This window comes from Chroicocephalus ridibundus, chromosome 8 (assembly GCF_963924245.1).
Source record: "Chroicocephalus ridibundus chromosome 8, bChrRid1.1, whole genome shotgun sequence".
NCBI lineage: Eukaryota > Metazoa > Chordata > Aves > Charadriiformes > Laridae > Chroicocephalus > Chroicocephalus ridibundus.
In genome coordinates, this window is record NC_086291.1 from 51654904 (window position 1) to 51672240 (window position 17337).

Sequence of the window (17337 nt, forward strand, 5' to 3'; positions counted from 1 at the left end):
GTGCGTTCTTGCCTACCTGAGTGGAGCAGACCTGGTGTAGGTGCTGGCGAGTGTGGGCTCTTACTAGCAATACTGCACACTGCAAAGATTCCCAAGTATTATGGTAGGAGTAACGACAATTCTTAACTAGCACCCAGATAACTGGTATCTGAAGATGACCCTTAGTATAATTAAAGTATCTTCTCTAAAGCAGAGCAAAGAGGTTAGATTTTTGCTACCAACTTGGCAAACTCTTCAGGGATATTACCGGGGCTCTCTACAGGGCTGCAGAACTGGGGCCTTCTGTGTGCTGCTTCTCCAGGGCACGTAAGGGCTGAAGCCTTCTCAGTACTTGTGTAGCTTGCATCACCTCGAAGCACAGTCACCTCCATCCACGCAGGTGTCCTTGGCATGGACAAGCAACCCTGACAGCAGGCCAGGAGGCCTGTAATCCTTCCTAGTGGAACTAGACATATGCGTTTCTAAGAGGGAAGACACTAATGTATCTACCAAAGCTTTGAGCCTAAAGCTGATGAATGGCTACTCTACGGCTGGCTTGATTAAATGGCCGTTGAAGATGATGTAAACATCTGACTCCTCACTATAGATGGCATTTTCTCGCTCCCGCTTGAACATCCTCACCCAGACCTCCTCTCCTTCCTGCAGGTCCAGCATCAGGCTCTGGCTCTGCATGATGCTCCGATCACTGGGCTGGGTGTAGAGGATGGCCACCTCTTTCTCATTCTTCATCAAGTGCAGGTAGGTCTCCTTGAAGTTCCAGGTGTGGACGTTGAGGCTGAAGTAGTAGACTCCTGCCACATAGCAGAAGAACTTCCCCGAGAACATGTTGAAGTGTTTGTAGAGGTTCACAAACTCGGTGTCAAAAGTGACGTGCTGGAAGTAGTCTGAGCTATGAAGGGGTTTTCTCCGACCCACTGAGAAAGCAGCGTAGAGCTGCTTGCAGGAATGGCCTTGCGGGCCAGGCTGGCCTTTCTGTCCCTTCCGTCCATTAAAGCCACGTAGCCCCCTTTCTCCTTCCTTCCCAACTGCTCCGGGGTACCCTCTCTCTCCCATTTCGCCCTTCTCACCTGCGGGCATAAAGGAAAACCTTGTCAAACACAAGCATGAGAAGATCAAGGTGCGGACGCATCCTTGCTGGACACTACAAGCACAGCAGCTGCTAAAACACTGTTTTCCCAGCACAGATATCTGGAAGCATGGGTCAGACACCAGCACACTCCTAATTCTCATAAGGCTAAAAATGCCATCTGAAAGCTTGGCCCCACTGAACTTGTGGTGCCAATGTTTAACGCCCAACAGTGAAACTCCATGACCTCACCAGAGTGGTTACATGAATCCAGTAGTCACGAACCCAGCAACTTTGTGCGGAGGTTAGGGCAAGAGAAATTATTGATTTTGCTGAGGTCTGATTTGAGCCTGGGAGCGGTGGTTGGGTTCTTCTGGTCTGCATAACCCCGCTCGCAGGACTCCCTGCCACGTCTCCTGTCTTTATATGCTTAATTTTTGTTTGCCTGCCTTACTGAGACGAAAAAATGTGCAATGGAAAAAGTGAGTAAGCGTTTTGCCTAGTCTCTAACTCTACCATTTAGCAATTCAGTGACAACATTTGCATCTACTTTTTAGTGTGACCTAACTTGAGCTTCCAATGATTCTAGGTTTTTTATGGATTAGAGCCTTTTGCCAACTCTTCCCATTTGCACACATTTACAGGGTGCCATGTCACCCCTTGATCTTCTTTTGGGTAAATAAAGTGGATGAGTTTTGTGGTGTAGGGAGGAGCACAGCTTGCAAAATGAGGGTAAGCAAGTAAGACAAAGGATGTTATCATGGTAGTCAGCCTTACCCACCTTTGAGGATGGTGATATCTATAGTGGGCTGGACTTTGGGTACCGAATAGGCAGGGTCACTGCTCATCCTTGTGTATCGGGAGGAGATGATGGAGACAGGCTGCTCAGATGGCCCACAGCATCGCACACACGAGAGGCGCCGCGGCTCCCGTCTCGGCAGACCCTTTTCCAGTATGGCACCAACGTTTGCAGTGGACACCAAGAGCAGGAGAAACATCTTCATCTCGCTCATCTTCAGTAGAGCCAGCTGGACCAAGCAAAGGAACAGAAATGATTAACACGGTGATTCAAATCAGAGCTTCTGATGGGCCATCTGTTAATGCTACCGCAAGGTGTATTTCTTCTGATTAATTATTAGCTTATCTTGCAGTGGCACCAGGAGACTCCAGGTAGGAAGGGTGCCCCACTGCGTACTGTTTACAAGCAACGGAAAAGGCAATCCCTGTCTTTCATTACCTACAGTTGAAATGTCTGACAAGAGACACCAGGTAAACAAAAGAAAAAAACCAAACAAAACCTGCTGAGATCAGAAACTCAAGGCTGACACGCTTAAAGCTGTCACAGCAAGCTCTCCTCAAGGCACACTCGCTGCCTGGCTTTGACCACATCCATGTGCTGCTCCTAGCAGAATTTCTATGTACACTTTCCATTTTTATTTGCCGGTATGCAGAATGGAAACCCAAACAGCCACAACAAACAGACTGTACTGGGATTTGCTCTGCACAAACACTAGTTTTTGAGATCATCTATTACATTTTCATCTGCTACTGGTGAGCTCCAAAAGCCCTGAATACTGGGTGAAACAAACAGAGAGAAAATGTTTCAGGTGGTGCAAAGGAGGTGAGTTTTCTCTAGCTCCCCATCGACCTCCTTCCTAGGGAGGGATTGGAGCTGGGGACAGGAAACTGCTGCCTCATTCCATGTGTAATTAGTGTCATTCTAGTGATTGCAGTGGTGTTTCATACAAGACAGATTTTGGACTGATGCCTTTTGGATCTTATCCAAAGTCCAATTAGTTGGATGGACTCTTGCTAACCTCAGGCTGGGAACGGCTTTTACAGTTCCTGTTTTACCAGCTTTAATTCCTGGAATGGTTTGGGCAGGTAGTAGCTAGATGGCCTGAGCTTTCAGAAATAGCTCAAGGAACACACAGGTCCCATCAGCAGAGGGAGGGAGAGAATCCTGCCTTGGAGCTCTACAAAGGCTTCACTGGGCACAAAATGGACCAGTTGGGAAAATATGAAAAAAAAGTGTCGGTACAGGGCAAGGTACTCGGATTGTACCAGCATTGTTGGGAGATGCTTTCTTCTAGTTCTTACCTGCCCCAAAAGAACTGTCATTCACACCTTTTATTACTTGGTGTAATCCAGCTCCCTGGAAACCTGATGAATACTTATTAGCAGCAGCATAATAACTTTCCGTCTGACAGCAGTGAAAGTCCTTTCATCAAATCTGTCATAACTTGAAATGATCTTTCTATTCATAATTGTACCTCATTCCAGGTACAAGTCTGAGGAGGGATTAATACTCCTTTTATATCAGTGTTCAAGGCATGAATTTCATTTTCATTAAGTCCTTTTTAATTTTCATTCTCTTCTTAAGCCATCTTTGTGCTGCCAAACAGGAACAGAAAAGCAATGCAAGTCTAAATGGACAGCAGGCCATAAATAACCAGCCCGTACGTGACCAGAACAGAAAGTTTTGCACCATGGAGAGCATTTGGGGGTCCAGATAATGTTTCTGGAGTCTCCTCTGCTGTGATTAAAGTTTGTGCGTATACATAATGGTCCAAAGAAGACCCCATGGTCACTGAGAGTCGCAGTCCTCTGTGGGACTAAAATCTATTTAGCCCTTCTCAGGAGCGTGGGTAATCAATAACCTGGGGATAAAGTATAGGCCGTTGGATTACATTATCAGAACATTAAAACCAGAGGACATAATTGCTCATAATACCCTCATGAAGGAGAAAGAGCATTCATTAAGAGGGGTATTCATAATGGGCGGAAGGGAAAGGATTCATAAATATGAAGAAATTACTTTACATTTTTATAGGCCATTATTCTTCCTAAGATGAATGACTTTCCTATTTTTAGAAGTGGCTTAAGGCAAAAAAAAAAAGTCTGGGTGAAAAATCAGTGTTCGGGCTGTGCACATTTTACATTACGGTAATCCAAGCACCCGTTGAAGAAATCACGGCCACTTGCATGATTCATGAAGAACAATTACTCAAGTTATTGGCTAGAAATTGCTTTTGGGGAAAAAAATGAAGCAAATGAAGCAATAATCCAGTCAGTTCAGGGCATCCTAGAGCTGACACCCCTACACCTCATTTTCCTTCAAAAAGTTAGTGAAGTTAGCTCATTGAAGTGGCAGAAATATGCATTTGGTTGCAGTATCTGTGGTTATGGGAAACCTTAATGACATATGTGAATAAACAGAGTTTCAGGTTTGCAATCTGCTCTTAACAAGCAAGAAAGGCCAGGAGAAGAAGTAAAATAGGAAAGCGCTGGACTGAAAGGAGTCCGAGAGGACTGCAAGAAAAGGACAATGAATTCAGCAGCATGGGATTACGTTTGGAAGATACCCAGCACGAAACTGGAGAGCAGGTGAAGGAAAAACCCCAAACCAGAGAAATCAAATATGCAACAGGAAAGGAAACAACCTGGTAAGGATTTCCTTATAATAAGATCATGTTAGTCTGGAGAAAAGAATGATTTGAGCCAAATTTCAGGGGAGAGGCAAATATAACTCTTGTGGTGGTAGGGAAGTCAAATCTGATGCCTTTAAAAAAATAAATAAATAAATAAATAAAATACAAAAACGATGAAGCTCAGAATTTAAGGCCTATGAGGTAAGGTAAAGTGAAGGGTTGTTTTTAGCCATTTGGTTTTTTCCCTTAAAGATAATTATTGTGACCTTATTTTGTCAAATGTGGCAATGATGGATTTGACTTCAGCTGCACAGGTTTATCTTCTTGGGAAGACAGCAAACACCAGAGTCGGCTTTGCTCTGCTGTGGCCGTGACTCACCAGAGCACGGGCAGGGAGGCTGCCTCTCCTGCACATCATTCAGATCCCTGCACCGGGAGGGACATCCATCCTTCTTCCCACCGGGATCTGACATGCTCGTTAGTGCCTAAAATGATGCATTAGTCCCGCATTGAACGACCCGAGGCTGCAAAACTGAGTACATTCCTCTTTGGTCATCCTTCACAACACCACTCGAGAGATGGACAGGAGCATCCCGAAAGCAACAGATTAAAACTGGAAGTATAAATTCTTGTTTTCTGTGTGGGGAACCTGCAAATCGCAACCTGATTTGATTCAGAAATCTTGTTTTTCTTGTCGTGTAGAAAAACCCAGAGATGATGACAAACACGCAGGCATTCTAGTGGCTGGGAGGAAAACTAGTCTCATGTCTTTGGAAACTTTGAAGTCCGTAAATGTTTCACCTGAGGAAAAGAAGATGGTCTCAGCCCCCTCTCTCTCAAAACCATTTTTTCAGTTCAGCTTCTTTGTCTCTGCTTTTAGCTTGGCTTCATTTTGAAACAGTTGATTGACGATTGATGAGTTTAAAACATTTCAGTTGAAAAGCTTGCAGCGGCAGGTAGAAAAAATGTAAACTCTTTTTGCAAAATGCTCGCTAAGCAGAAAGCTCACCACAAGGCTGAGCGCGCAACCTGCTTGGTTGCAAGAGGTCATTTCAAGATAAATGACTTGCTCTTCCCATGAGACTTTCAAGCCTCCCCACTCCAAAGCCATGAAACACAGCACAGTCCCCAGCCTCTGCGAGCGGAGCCAGGATGAAACCCAGGGTGATGTTAATCTGGTGCTAAGGAAGGAATTCTGCATGTGCAAAACGAAAATTTATGAATGATGAAAGGAGATATCTGAACTTGATGAAAAGGCAGTTAATTTCAGTGAATTTTGGTGATGAGGATGACTGGTGGTTGTGTCCCTTATAACACTAGAATATGTGTTATTGTTGGAGAGCTGTTTAAACGTAATGAAAGTTTTCTTTGACTGAAACCACCCTTTAGCTAAGGTTTAAAAAGACTGTTTGCTTTTTCTGTCCCTTTTCTTCCCTTCTGAATTTCTGAGTAGAAAGACAAGATTGAAATATTACCGAAAGGGACTGTTTGTTCAGGTATTTCTGCCAGGCCCAAAACAAGAAGAAAAAGCAAGTGAAAATACCAGTCTCTTTGCATTGAATTCAAACACTCCCAGTGTTCGGACCCTTTTGGACGGGTGTGTTTGTCTTCCTCACCAGAGCCGGCAATTCGAACCCTTTAACGGCTGCTGGCCCACAGTCCTGGTGAGGATGCAATGCCTAAATCAGGGACGCTTTTGTCTACCATGCTCAATCCAAGGCAGAACAGATGATTAAATAACGTATTTCACTCTGCGCTGACCTTGGAAGTACCCTGACTTAAAATATAATCCATCAGGCTTTTTATTTACATATTTTTTTACCTCCTATGAACAAAGTGCATCAAAATTGATGGTTTTCCAGTGACACCTAGCACTCCCAGTGTCTTCCAGCAAAAAAAAAAAAGCCAAATTCCTCCCATGCGGGGCTTTAGAGATGCCACAAACCTTTGCTAGGGAAGGGCAGAAGCCATTAGTTCCAGTCCAGGGAGTTAAATGATGTGATTCTTTCTTCTTGTGTGCAACTTGTTATTTAAATATATTTTCTTGACACTATTACAGCTGGAGAGAGCACCTTGATTGATTTTTTTGGTTCATGATTGAGTTTAATCTTATAGCTCAAGGTAGACAGCTTAAGTATGAGGCTCACGCAAAGCTTTTTAATGATTCTGTGTACCTGAAGAATTTTAATGCTTTGATGTAAAGTAGCACATCTGGGCAATACAAATGATAAGAAATCCCCGTAATTTCTGCAAAAATAGCTTACTTCCTCTGCGCAGAGAGAAAATAAAGCAAGAATGCAAAGCAAGTCAGCCTGGAGGCTGGACCAAAAGGTTTTTCCCTGTGGTTGGACAACCACAGTAGCACAACACTCCACAACGTGGAGTTTGCAACCTGAAGCTTAATCTTGGCCAAACCTTGTCTGGTCCATCGGCACCACAAGCAGCCCCTGCGGGATGTATAGGTCAAGGCAAAGGTACCTTAACCTACCCCAGCCCGGGTTTTCACTGGGTACAGTGGAAGTACATCCTTACCTTGCAGGGATGCTCGAAGAGTAAATCCCACCAATAACTGTGCTGTTGTGATATTGAGAGTTCACGAGGCAGAAATTGCTCTCGGATCCCTGAGCTGCGCTTTAAACTTCTACTTGCATTTTCCTTCCTGTTATTCCTAAGGGTTCACTCAGAAAAGCAACCTATGACTATCTTTGCTTTAAATTCACGGCGCACAGGACAACACCAGCCGCTGCCCTTTTTAATTAGTGGCAAATCTTAACTGAAAACCCAAGAGAGCGGTTAAGACTAAAACCTTTCTTGCGCCGCAGAGATGGAAAACACATGGATGTGTCAGCATTGAGCCTCGGCATCGTTCCAGAGATGGAAACTATTCCGGTTCTGCTTTTTTACCTTTTGTCTTCTTTCAAGCCTTAACCTTCTCACTGCTCCAGACCTCCTTGCACCGCCAGCAGCAGGAAACGAAGCATCGTTAGGGCTGGGTTTGTCTGGACGCTGGACTTCCTCTTGGAAATTATTTGCTCGGGTGTTTTTTTATTTTCTTCCCTAGGAGGGTCTAAAATTTCTTCATGAGCAACTTATTGTAGAAAAGCCCAAAACGCTCAAGGAGCTTGTGTGTTTTCCAAGGCAAAGCTGCCACAGCTCAGCGGTTCCTCTGCCCGCAGTGCCAGAGCTGGGCGTGGGGCAGCTCCTCTCCGACACGATGCTGCAGAGAGGCTTCACTCGAGCTGAGCATCCGGAGCCCGTCTGCAGCCACCGAGTGACTTGAGGGCTCACAGACAAGAATATTTGGAAGCCGAAAAGCAACGTGGTTTAAAAATTTCCGCTGTCTGTAGTGGTTTGCAGATGACCAATGTTAACGCCCTCTTGTCCGCAGTGTTTATACAAGGGGCTGGGGTGAAGCAGAAGAACTGGGAGCGCTGCTGGAGACAGCCAGGGCGGTTCGAGCCCTGCGAGTTGTGAGCGGGGCAGGAACAGAGGCAAAACCAGGATCCGTCCATGGAGATGTCCGGGGATGTTATCTGCATCCATATTCGTAACGGCCTGGCTGAACACTTAGCCAGTGAATTTGTAGCTCTGCTTCTAATTATATGGTTTGGTTTTTATTTTCTGGTACTTTTTTAGTGTGTGCCTATTTCCAGTGTGGGTGAATTGCCCCAATTCCTCTGTCCTGGGAGGAGCGTTGAAACACCTTCATCCCCACTAGTCCGTGCCCCTGAGCGGCAGCAGTTCATGCGGTCACCACGTGCTCTCTCCAGCTGTGATTCCAGGCATCGGAAGAGATGAGGATCCCAAGCAAACATCCCTTCCTGTTACCTGCACATGCTCAGACCTGGAGGATTGTATGGATTTAACACCGTCCCCTGCAGGCGCAGTGGGAGAAGAGGCTGTGCCTGTGTGGAAACGGTCCCATGCCCCTGGGCACCTGCGTCTTCACATGGTACAGTCTTTCCTGGGCTGCAACAGGAGCTGTCATCACGCTTACCTCAGCACAGACCAGCAAAAGGATGTTTGCTGGTCCCTAAATAAACAACTGTTCCCTCTCTCTTTCTCCTCAGCCCTGCCTGCACCAACAGCGCCAGGAATGTCCTGGAAATGGCCCTGCTCCAGGTTAGGCGGCTCCTTGAAAGTGGTCCCATCTTGGTAGCAAGCCCAGACGGTGATTCAGCCCGGCGCTGCCGAGGCACGGGGCAAGTTACAGTAAGTCATTCCCAGGGCAGCTTCTCTGATAGAGCAAATTGTCCTGACAAAGTGGACGGCACCCAGCCCTCCTTCGCCCTTCCCAGCGGAAAGGCAGCTTTCCCGTGACTTGCCACCTCTGGCTCAGCCGCTCCGGGAACTCAGCTTTCTGTGTGCCGAAATAAAGCAGGCAGAGGTGTCCCTGCAGCGGGTCCCGTGCGGTGCTGTCCTGCCTGGGTGGGTGGGAGCACCAGGACACGGCTGCTGGCAGCGACTGGTCTGTCCCGTCCTGGCAAACCTCTGCTCTGACTCAGGAACAAGCAGCACATTTCAAACGGCTGCAGTTCCCTGGCGAGGCTGGAGAAGAAGAGTCTCCTGAGAGTTTCCACGTCTGCAGAGGATGCCAGGAAAAGGCTCTTTCCTGCCCTGGGCTCCCGTGGCGCCTGCATCAGATGGAGCCGTGGGGGATGGGGCACCCTCTCCATCCCACCACTCAGCCACAGCTGAGAGCAAAGCCAGACGAGAAGAAAGCACGGTTCTGGAGTGCTAAGGGTGGCTCATGAAACAAGGAGTGTTAGTAGGAACAAATCAAAGCCAGCTCAGCAATGACCTGGCCTTGCACTAAACTTCACCTGCTGCAGCGAAGCGGAAAAAAGCGAGATGAAGCAGCGCAGGCAGAGACCACCTCTTTTTATTATGACTCACCCAAGCAACCTGCTTCTGCAGGGTGGGAACACTTTGTTCCCTATAGCAATAGTATTTCCCCCCCCCCCGGCCCCCAACTTATTCAGATCCATTTAACTTACCTTGTGAGTCAGAACCCCCTGTCTCTTACTTTCCTTGGTGTTGCTTAGCAGGATGCATAATATGAAAGCTGCCGTTCATTCAGGTTTTTTCGTTCTCAGTGGCGGCTGCAGCTTCCTAGCTGGAGTCCAAATGAAACACTGAAAATCAGTCCGGCTCCTTATGAAACCCAGCAGCTAGGTTGTTTGCAAAAGCAGGGTTTTTTTCTTGTTTCTTTGCTTGCATCAACTCGTGCTGGGTTACTGCGTTTTTGTCCTGCTGTAGTTTCCTTAGGACTTGCAGCCAGTCTGTCGGCTTGCACGGTGCCTCTCACAATGATGGAAATGAAGACCAAAAGATTTGTGGATAAAAAAGTAAAAAAATGTATCAAAAAACCACAGACCCAAAACCACATCCAGTGTTCCAGCCAAGAGAGAAAGTGCTGCATCACATGGAAATAATTTTTCTTTGGGAGATTTCAGCATCTTTTTAGGCAGGAGAAAGGATTAAAAAATAAACCAAGCCCACGATAAAATCTCTGGCTCTTGTGCATGAGCTGTAAAGGTGGCAAAAGCATTTTGAAGGGGTGAAGCAATGGCAACTGCCCCTGCAGTGGTGCTGGGGGAAGGTGCAGGTGTGTGTCCGGGTGCCTGGGGACAGACCAGCACCAAGGGAAGATGTCATAGAATCATAGAATGTGTTGGGATGGAAGGGACCCTTAAAGGTCATCTAGTCCAACCCCCCTGCAGTCAGCAGGGACATCTTCAACTAGACCAGGTTGCTCAGAGCCTCATCAAGCCTGGCCTTGAATGTCTCCAGGGATGGGGCCTCCACCACCTCTCTGGGCAAGTCACTCCCTTGTCCCATGCACTTTCCTGCTGAAAAACAAACCGGGGCTTTTCTGTTCTGTGACAGCAGATTTGGGTCCAGTCCCAGGAAAGTGATGCTGTTTTCCCTCCCTGCTTCATAGGTTTAGGGGGTAACGCCTTATGCCAAAGCATCCATGGCAGGATGTGATGAGTATTAGCATTCTTTGACGGGGAAAGGAAGGGGAGGTCAAGCACAGGCACAAGGGTGAACCTTCCGCAGCGTGTGTTTGCAGACAGTCTTCTCCCATCACTACCTATTTGGTGGTGGTGTGTTTTGCACTGACTTTTCCACGACTCCCAGAAATGGCTGGAGAGCAAGTTGCTGCTATTTCACAGTAATTGGGACTGAATTACCGACTTCTCTGTCTGACTGCAGGAAATACAGCCAGGGTGCCATCAGGGTCTGTGCGGGATGGGAGGCGTGGAGACCATCTCCAAAGGAGGCTGAGCCAAGGGCATCTTCAGAGAAGCTGGCCAGCACTGTCCTGCCTGGGCTGGCCCATCTGCAGAAGAGCGTACAGTAGTCCTGGCCACATGTGAGTCCCTCAGGAGGGCTGGTGGCCACTGTGGAGTGAAGAGCCTGCAGAACTGAGCACGGCATGGCAGGGTCATGCATGCTGCATGCCGGCAGGATCATCCCTGAGCCAGGAGATAATGGGGGATGTAGCACAGATTGTTCTTCTCCGAGGGATTGCGGAGACAAAGTCACTCGGGACAGCAGGGAGAGGACACGGGGGTTTCAGAGCGTGCTGAATGTCACACACCTCCCTGACCCCGAGGCAGAGCAGCACTGCACCAATGTTCTTCAATTTTAGTGCCCACACTTTCTTAGCTGAAATTGCACATTTTGTCATTTCCAGCCCTTGGAAAAAAACACATTGGTGGCTTTATTTAAAACCAGGTTTTGGCTCTGAATTTGGAGGTTTTCGGTGGTTTTTTTCCCTTTCTTTTTTCTTTTTCTGTTTTGCAACTGCCTCCTATTAATTGTAAAAAAGGAAGTTAAAAGAGATGGATATCCCATACAGTGCAAGCTCCAGCATCATTCCTGCACTAAGGCTGAAAAATAAAAGCAAGGCTTTTGATTGTCCTGAGAACATCAGGAGGGGAAAGGTGTGTTTTGTCCTCTCGCAGTGCCCTTCACCACTTCAGGTCAAAATTCGGTGCTTTAAATACTCCTCCCCCGCCGTCCTCCTTCTCTGCTGCCTGCCCTGTGCCAGACCCCAGCACTTCACACCTCACCAGTCCACCACGGGGGCACATGCTGACCAGGTCATGCCGTATTTTTTTTTTTTTTTTTTTGGAAACAGTCTCTGCCTTACGTAAGGAGGGTTGAGATGCGAGAGCACCTTGGGAACAACTCTGCTTTTTCAAAACCCTTTCAAAGCCTTCCCATCCCTCCCTGACCCAGCCGGGCAGGGGACATCTCAGCTGAGGTCCCCAGAAAGGTCCCCCGTCTCTCCTCCAGGTGCTGATGTGCCCCAGCTCCTCAAAGCTCCGCTGTACCACCGCCCATCCCCCATAGCTCAGAGCCCTGGATCAGAGGCAGGAGACAGCTGTCACGACAGAAAAGGGGTTTTTCACATCCTTGCAGAATTAAATAAGAAACAAAACAACCATTAAAGCTGTAGGTGGACCTGAGTTATATAAGGGAGAACTCAAATTATTTGCAGATGAGTTATGCTGGGAATGTTTTTATATTGGTGGTGTTAAATTAAACTAGCAGGTGATTAAAACAGACTGCAGCAGGATTTTGGTTTTGGGGTTTTTTTAATTCGAAGATTTACACGAGCCGCCGGTGCTGTACTGGGAGGCTCCATCAGCAAGGACCAGTGAGGAGAAATGTAGAGTTTTGCTGCTGTCCCGGCACGAACCCAGGCAGCGTCCAGCTCTCCATGAGTCACCCTCCGGTGCTGGGCTCCTCCAGCCCAGCCTTCCTGGAGCCTCCCTGTCCCCATCCCCATCCCCTCCTGCTGCAGCAGTGGTCACCATCCCAGCTCCGCATGGACAGACAGGAGTGACCACGCTGGGCAGAAGCCACCTGGAAACGGGCACAGGGAGCCCTGTGCAGCGAGGGGGGAAAAGCAGCTGCAGCCTTTCCAAAGCTGCCAGGAAAAGCAAAACCTTACTCATGCTCTTTTTGGAGGCACCTCAAAGAGTCTCTAAGAAAAGAAATGACTTTGCCTCACAAATGCCAACCAAGAGCCTTTCGTGTCGTCTTCTCTGTTCTGGATTAAACACGAAATTTGTGTAATCTTTTCTCAACCATTGTGTTTCCCGGGTGCTCTGCTCCATATCCCTGCTCTCCTCTTGGCACTGGTCGGCACTGGTCGGTTTGGTGGAAGGGAGAGGTTCCTCCATGTGTCCTGCATCGGTGCCTCCAAAGCCACCCTGCTGGAGTCGCTGCATTCATTTACTTGGTCCCACAAACCACCTGAACTCCGGAAGCAAATGTTCTGCATTAACGCATTTGTGTCATTGTCAGTAGAGGCACCACGTAGGTGACATCAATGTCTTTTCAGGATTTGGGTCTATCTGCCTCCCAGAAGCAGACCAGAAGTGTGTCCAGAGCACCCTGTGCATGCTTCAGAGAGTTTCTTTCCTTCCTTTGTCATCTGGCAAATATTCATTATTAGAACACAATTAGCAAATAATATCTATTAGCCCTGCTGAGACATGGGACCTGCTTTGCATCAAGTACGTCCTTGCAACAAGAACCAATGCAAACCAAAGTGCAAAGGCAAATGCTGAACACTTAAAGCAGAGGGAGAGTGGAGCTTGGTTCCTGGCGCTGCCACCGATGGCACGGGGTTTTGGGAAAGCTCCCCTGTGCCCTCCTGGGGGTGGCACGTCTCTTCTCCCATTCTTCATTGCCTATTTTTAGACTAAGTTCTTCTGGGCAAAAAAAATGTGTAATCGGAGTGCAACCGGGCAGAGCTCTGGTTTCACAGGGGGGTGTGAGACTGCCACTGAGAGCTTACTTGCATGAATATAAAAATAGTTTATAGACATAACTCAACAGAAAGAGTCTGGGGCTCCAAAAATGATCTTAACTGGTCAAAAACTGCCCCAAACAGCCTATATGAGAGATTTTTATTTTTATTCTGAAATTCAGGACAGAAGAAAAATGTTATGGTGACCAGCGCCTGGCATCAGAGCCGGTGTCTCCAGATTAAACAGGTTTTCTGCCTCTTAAAACGACAGCCTCCTTTTTCGAAATAATAATCACATTCAAGGAAGAAGGATATTTCTGTTTACACAGTTGATTTATAAAGCTTGGCTTTTGTCCACGCCGGGAGCAAGGAAACAAAAAAACAGTTCTGCGCACTGCTGAAGGCTTGCAGCAAATTAATAAGAAACTCTGTGTGCGACGGAGCCGCGAGTTCAGGGCATGCTGAGCCCGTCTGCCTCCTCTCTGCTCGGGAGAGCGGGGCAGTTCCTGCAATAAGAAATGAAACAAGACTCAGCTAGAAAACGGACACACTTATGGTAAATTTAAGGGACGAAAATGGTGAGCTGGCAAAGCCACAGTTTCCTCTGCAGCCTTCATGTGCTAAAATTTGTCTGGTTTATGGGGAAGTGAATGTTTCTTTCTAATCATTTAATTGATGAAATGCCTGGGTTTTTAGGAGGGTGCTGAATATGTGCTGTAGGAAGCTTTCCCTGTTTGGCAGCATGTGCTTGAGGATGAGAATTTATGGCTGGGGAAGGACACCCAGAGACACACACACACACAAGCTGTTGCTCCAGGTGGCCAATATCAGTGACCCTGTGCCGAACCCGGGATGTAGTCAGCTGCGGCGTGCCGGGATGCTCGAGCCTCTGGGATGCTGGAACCTCCGGGATGCTGGAACCTCCAGGATGCTGGAGCCTCCGTGCCCTGCAAACGCACTTCCCTGCGTGGTCAGGCCACAGGCACAGCTCTGCTTGCGTAAAAAGGCGTTGGAAACATCTCATCCAGTGTCCACAGGCACACACATCCTTGCTGCTTCTTTTAAGGGAAGGCATATCTCTTTTCTTTTTTTTCTTTTTTATTTTTTTTTAAGTTTCAAAACACACTATATGTAATGGGTGAAGTTATTTGAGTTGTAACCAGCTCTTTAAACAAAAAGGCATGTTTTATATGGATTTTTCCGCCCCGCTGAACTCGGTGAGAGCGATGTGTGTTTGCTCTCCCCTCCCACTCCTCAAGGCCGGGGCTCTGTGCCATGACAATGTCTGCACCATGTGGCAGAGACACGCACAGATGATTCCTATGGAAACATTAAATATTAAATGAAGTTTCCTCCTGGCTTTCTTGCTGGGGTGTCGTTTTGGATCCCAGCAGCCCCCCTGGCATTCACCAAATGCAGCCAGACCTCTGTGATGTTTAATGACGAGCCCAGAGGACGCAGGGGGAGCCGGCAGGGTGTGCGCAGAGATATGATTAATGCAGCGGCTGTGCTAAACTCCAAAACGGAGTGGAAAAAGTGAAGAGCAGCTCTCCACACACTGCCGTGTCATCCAGGCAGCCCAGGAAGGCTTTTCAAAGCCTCTAATACAGTAATCCCCAACCAGTGAGGGGAGAAGGCTCCAGGGAGGCCTTAGAGCGGCCTACCAGTACCTGAAGGGGCCTACAGGAAAACTGGGGACTGTCGGCAAGGGCATGTAGCGACAGGACGAGGGGCAATGGTTTAAACTAGAGCAGGGTGGGTTTAGATCAGACATTGGGAAGAAGTTCTTTGCAATGAGGGTGGTGAGACACTGGCCCAGGTTGCCCAGAGAGGTGGTGGAGGCCCCATCCCTGGAGACATTCAAGGCCAGGCTTGATGAGGCTCTGAGCAACCTGGTCTAGTTGAAGATGTCCCTGCTGACTGCAGGGGGGTTGGACTAGGTGGCCTTTGAAGGTCCCTTCCAACACAACACATTCCATGATTCTATGATTCTATAACATAATTTAATGCAATAAAGTATATATATATATTCATGTGTGAGTGTGTGGTGCTTTCAAGTGGCCAATTGCGCAAAGCCAAAAACAATTACGAGCTAATTGGAATTTAAACAGCAGCGTGTGAATGGTAATTGGGAGCTGCTTAAGAATAATTTACTGAATAGCGTGGAAGCCGTGATTTCACAACAGAGTGAGAAAGCATTTATGGCTGAAGCCTGGTTCTGAGGGGGGCTGAAAGCTTTCTGGATGAGGAGAAAAGCTGCCTGTAATAGGTGACGAGGAGAAGTGGGTGGCTTTCTCCAAGCTGTGGGAGCCTTCCAGGGCTGCTCATGCTGAGCAGTATTTGCAAAGGGGAAAAGAGACGACCTGAGTAAATATAGGTTAATTAATCAGCCTTACGGTGAACCTGTCAAAGTAACAGAGTTGCTGATGATCTCTAATGAAGAGTTAATGGAGGGTAACGCGGCCAATGCCAATCAGCCAGGACTGGTGGGATACAGATCTCGTAGATCTAGTTTCTGTTATGTATTACAAGTTTATTTGATGCAGGTATGCAGACTTGGGCAAAACACTGGTCAAAACCTTTTAATTAAAAAAGGGAAGTGATACTAATTCGGGCTGGCACGGAGAGATGGGCGAGCATGTTTGCAGCAGCGTGTTGGGGAGGGATGATCTCTGCCACCGGCTGGGCTAAGGAAGCATGAGGCAGCAAGACCTGGTCACGATGAACCGGGTCAGCTTTGCCAGGAACCTGCTGAATAACCAAGTGGTACTCTTAAAATTGTCTATAACTGCCCTAAGCTGCAACATTGATTCATCATTAAACCTCATCTACAAGCTGTCAAGTTTTCAGGCCTTGTTCTGAAATCTAAATTTGAAAATCCTGAAAGATTGGAATCTTGGTTTTGAGTTAAGCCTTTGTTAAATGGAAATGGGAGTTCACAGTGGTCATAAACAGCATATCCATCTCCCCTAGTATCTGCATTCCCTTTGCATAAAAAGCAGATTTTTTATGCGGAATAACCTCTTAAACAGGACTTAGAGCACGAATTCACTTTAAACCCTGGGTTTAGTGTGATTAGCAGTAGCTAATCTTACAGGGCTTTAGGTGTGTGCTGTAATGCTCTCTAAGCCCTTTCTGTGCATCCCCTTTTGGGCAGAGCAGCACAGGTTTGTAGCCATTCTCGAAGTGTCTGTCTGATGGTGGGACGAGTTTGCTCTGGTCGGTGGCACACACCATGGAATTTTCACACCATGGAAGTTTCACAGTGTATGGCGTAAAAGGTAGCTTGATTTATTCTGTGCATTTTCTCAAAACACCCCAGTACTTCGAGTAATATTAGGCAATGAACACTGCTCCTGCCTTTAGACTCTTAAAAAATCCAACCTTGTGACAGACCCAAATCAAAATAGCTAAACCCAGGAAGAAATCCTTGGCACAGCACCAGTGTTCAGTGTTCAGATAGTTTTATCACACTGACTGTATTTGTACAGAAACCAAAATGAGCTGAGAAGGAAAATATTTCTCTTTTGTTGTTTTGTTTCCAGGACAAAAGAGAGGTTTGATTTTTCACTTTCATTTCCTTTCCAGTTTTAAGATTACTTGTAATTATATGGTGCCGAGCAAATAAATGGTGCTCTACCTTTTTGTAAATAACTTGGAAGTTTTCTTTAATCCCTTGGTAGGGTTCACCTGGTATGTCATTCATCACGGCCGTCGCCCTGCATTCCAGCAACTGGGCTCATTTAATTTGCTAGGCTGAATGAAATAGCTTTACCATGCCTGCTTATACAGAAGTAATGATAGGCAGAACCCCGTAGCACATAATAATTGCTATTTTCCACAGAGAGATGCATGCATGTTCTCAGAATAATCTTTAAAAAGTTAAAACTCCTGAGATGGGCTGTGGACAACAGAGTAAAAAAGACGGAGGGTGGGCTTCTTTCCCAGATTTATTATTTTTTTTAATCTCTAGCTCTCAGTTTTAAAATGGTATTTGCTGGTTGAATCGCTGGGCTATGGGACACCATGCTCCCCCTCCCCATGCTCGGAAAGAGCAGCTGCAGGTC

The 17337-nt window shown here is 47.1% G+C and overlaps 1 protein-coding gene across 1 annotated transcript; it reads right to left on the bottom strand.

Moving 5' to 3' along the window:
- Positions 1 to 519: 519 nt before the first annotated feature.
- On the bottom strand, positions 520 to 7525 carry C1QTNF8 (C1q and TNF related 8). The gene is made up of 3 exons (XM_063344370.1): positions 7402 to 7525; positions 1848 to 2094; positions 520 to 1067 (listed from the first exon to the last, which is right to left on the bottom strand). Exons 2-3 carry the CDS (start codon positions 2077 to 2079, stop codon positions 520 to 522), a joined length of 780 nt encoding a protein of 259 aa, XP_063200440.1. The 5' UTR covers positions 2080 to 2094; positions 7402 to 7525.
- Positions 7526 to 17337: the final 9812 nt, after the last annotated feature.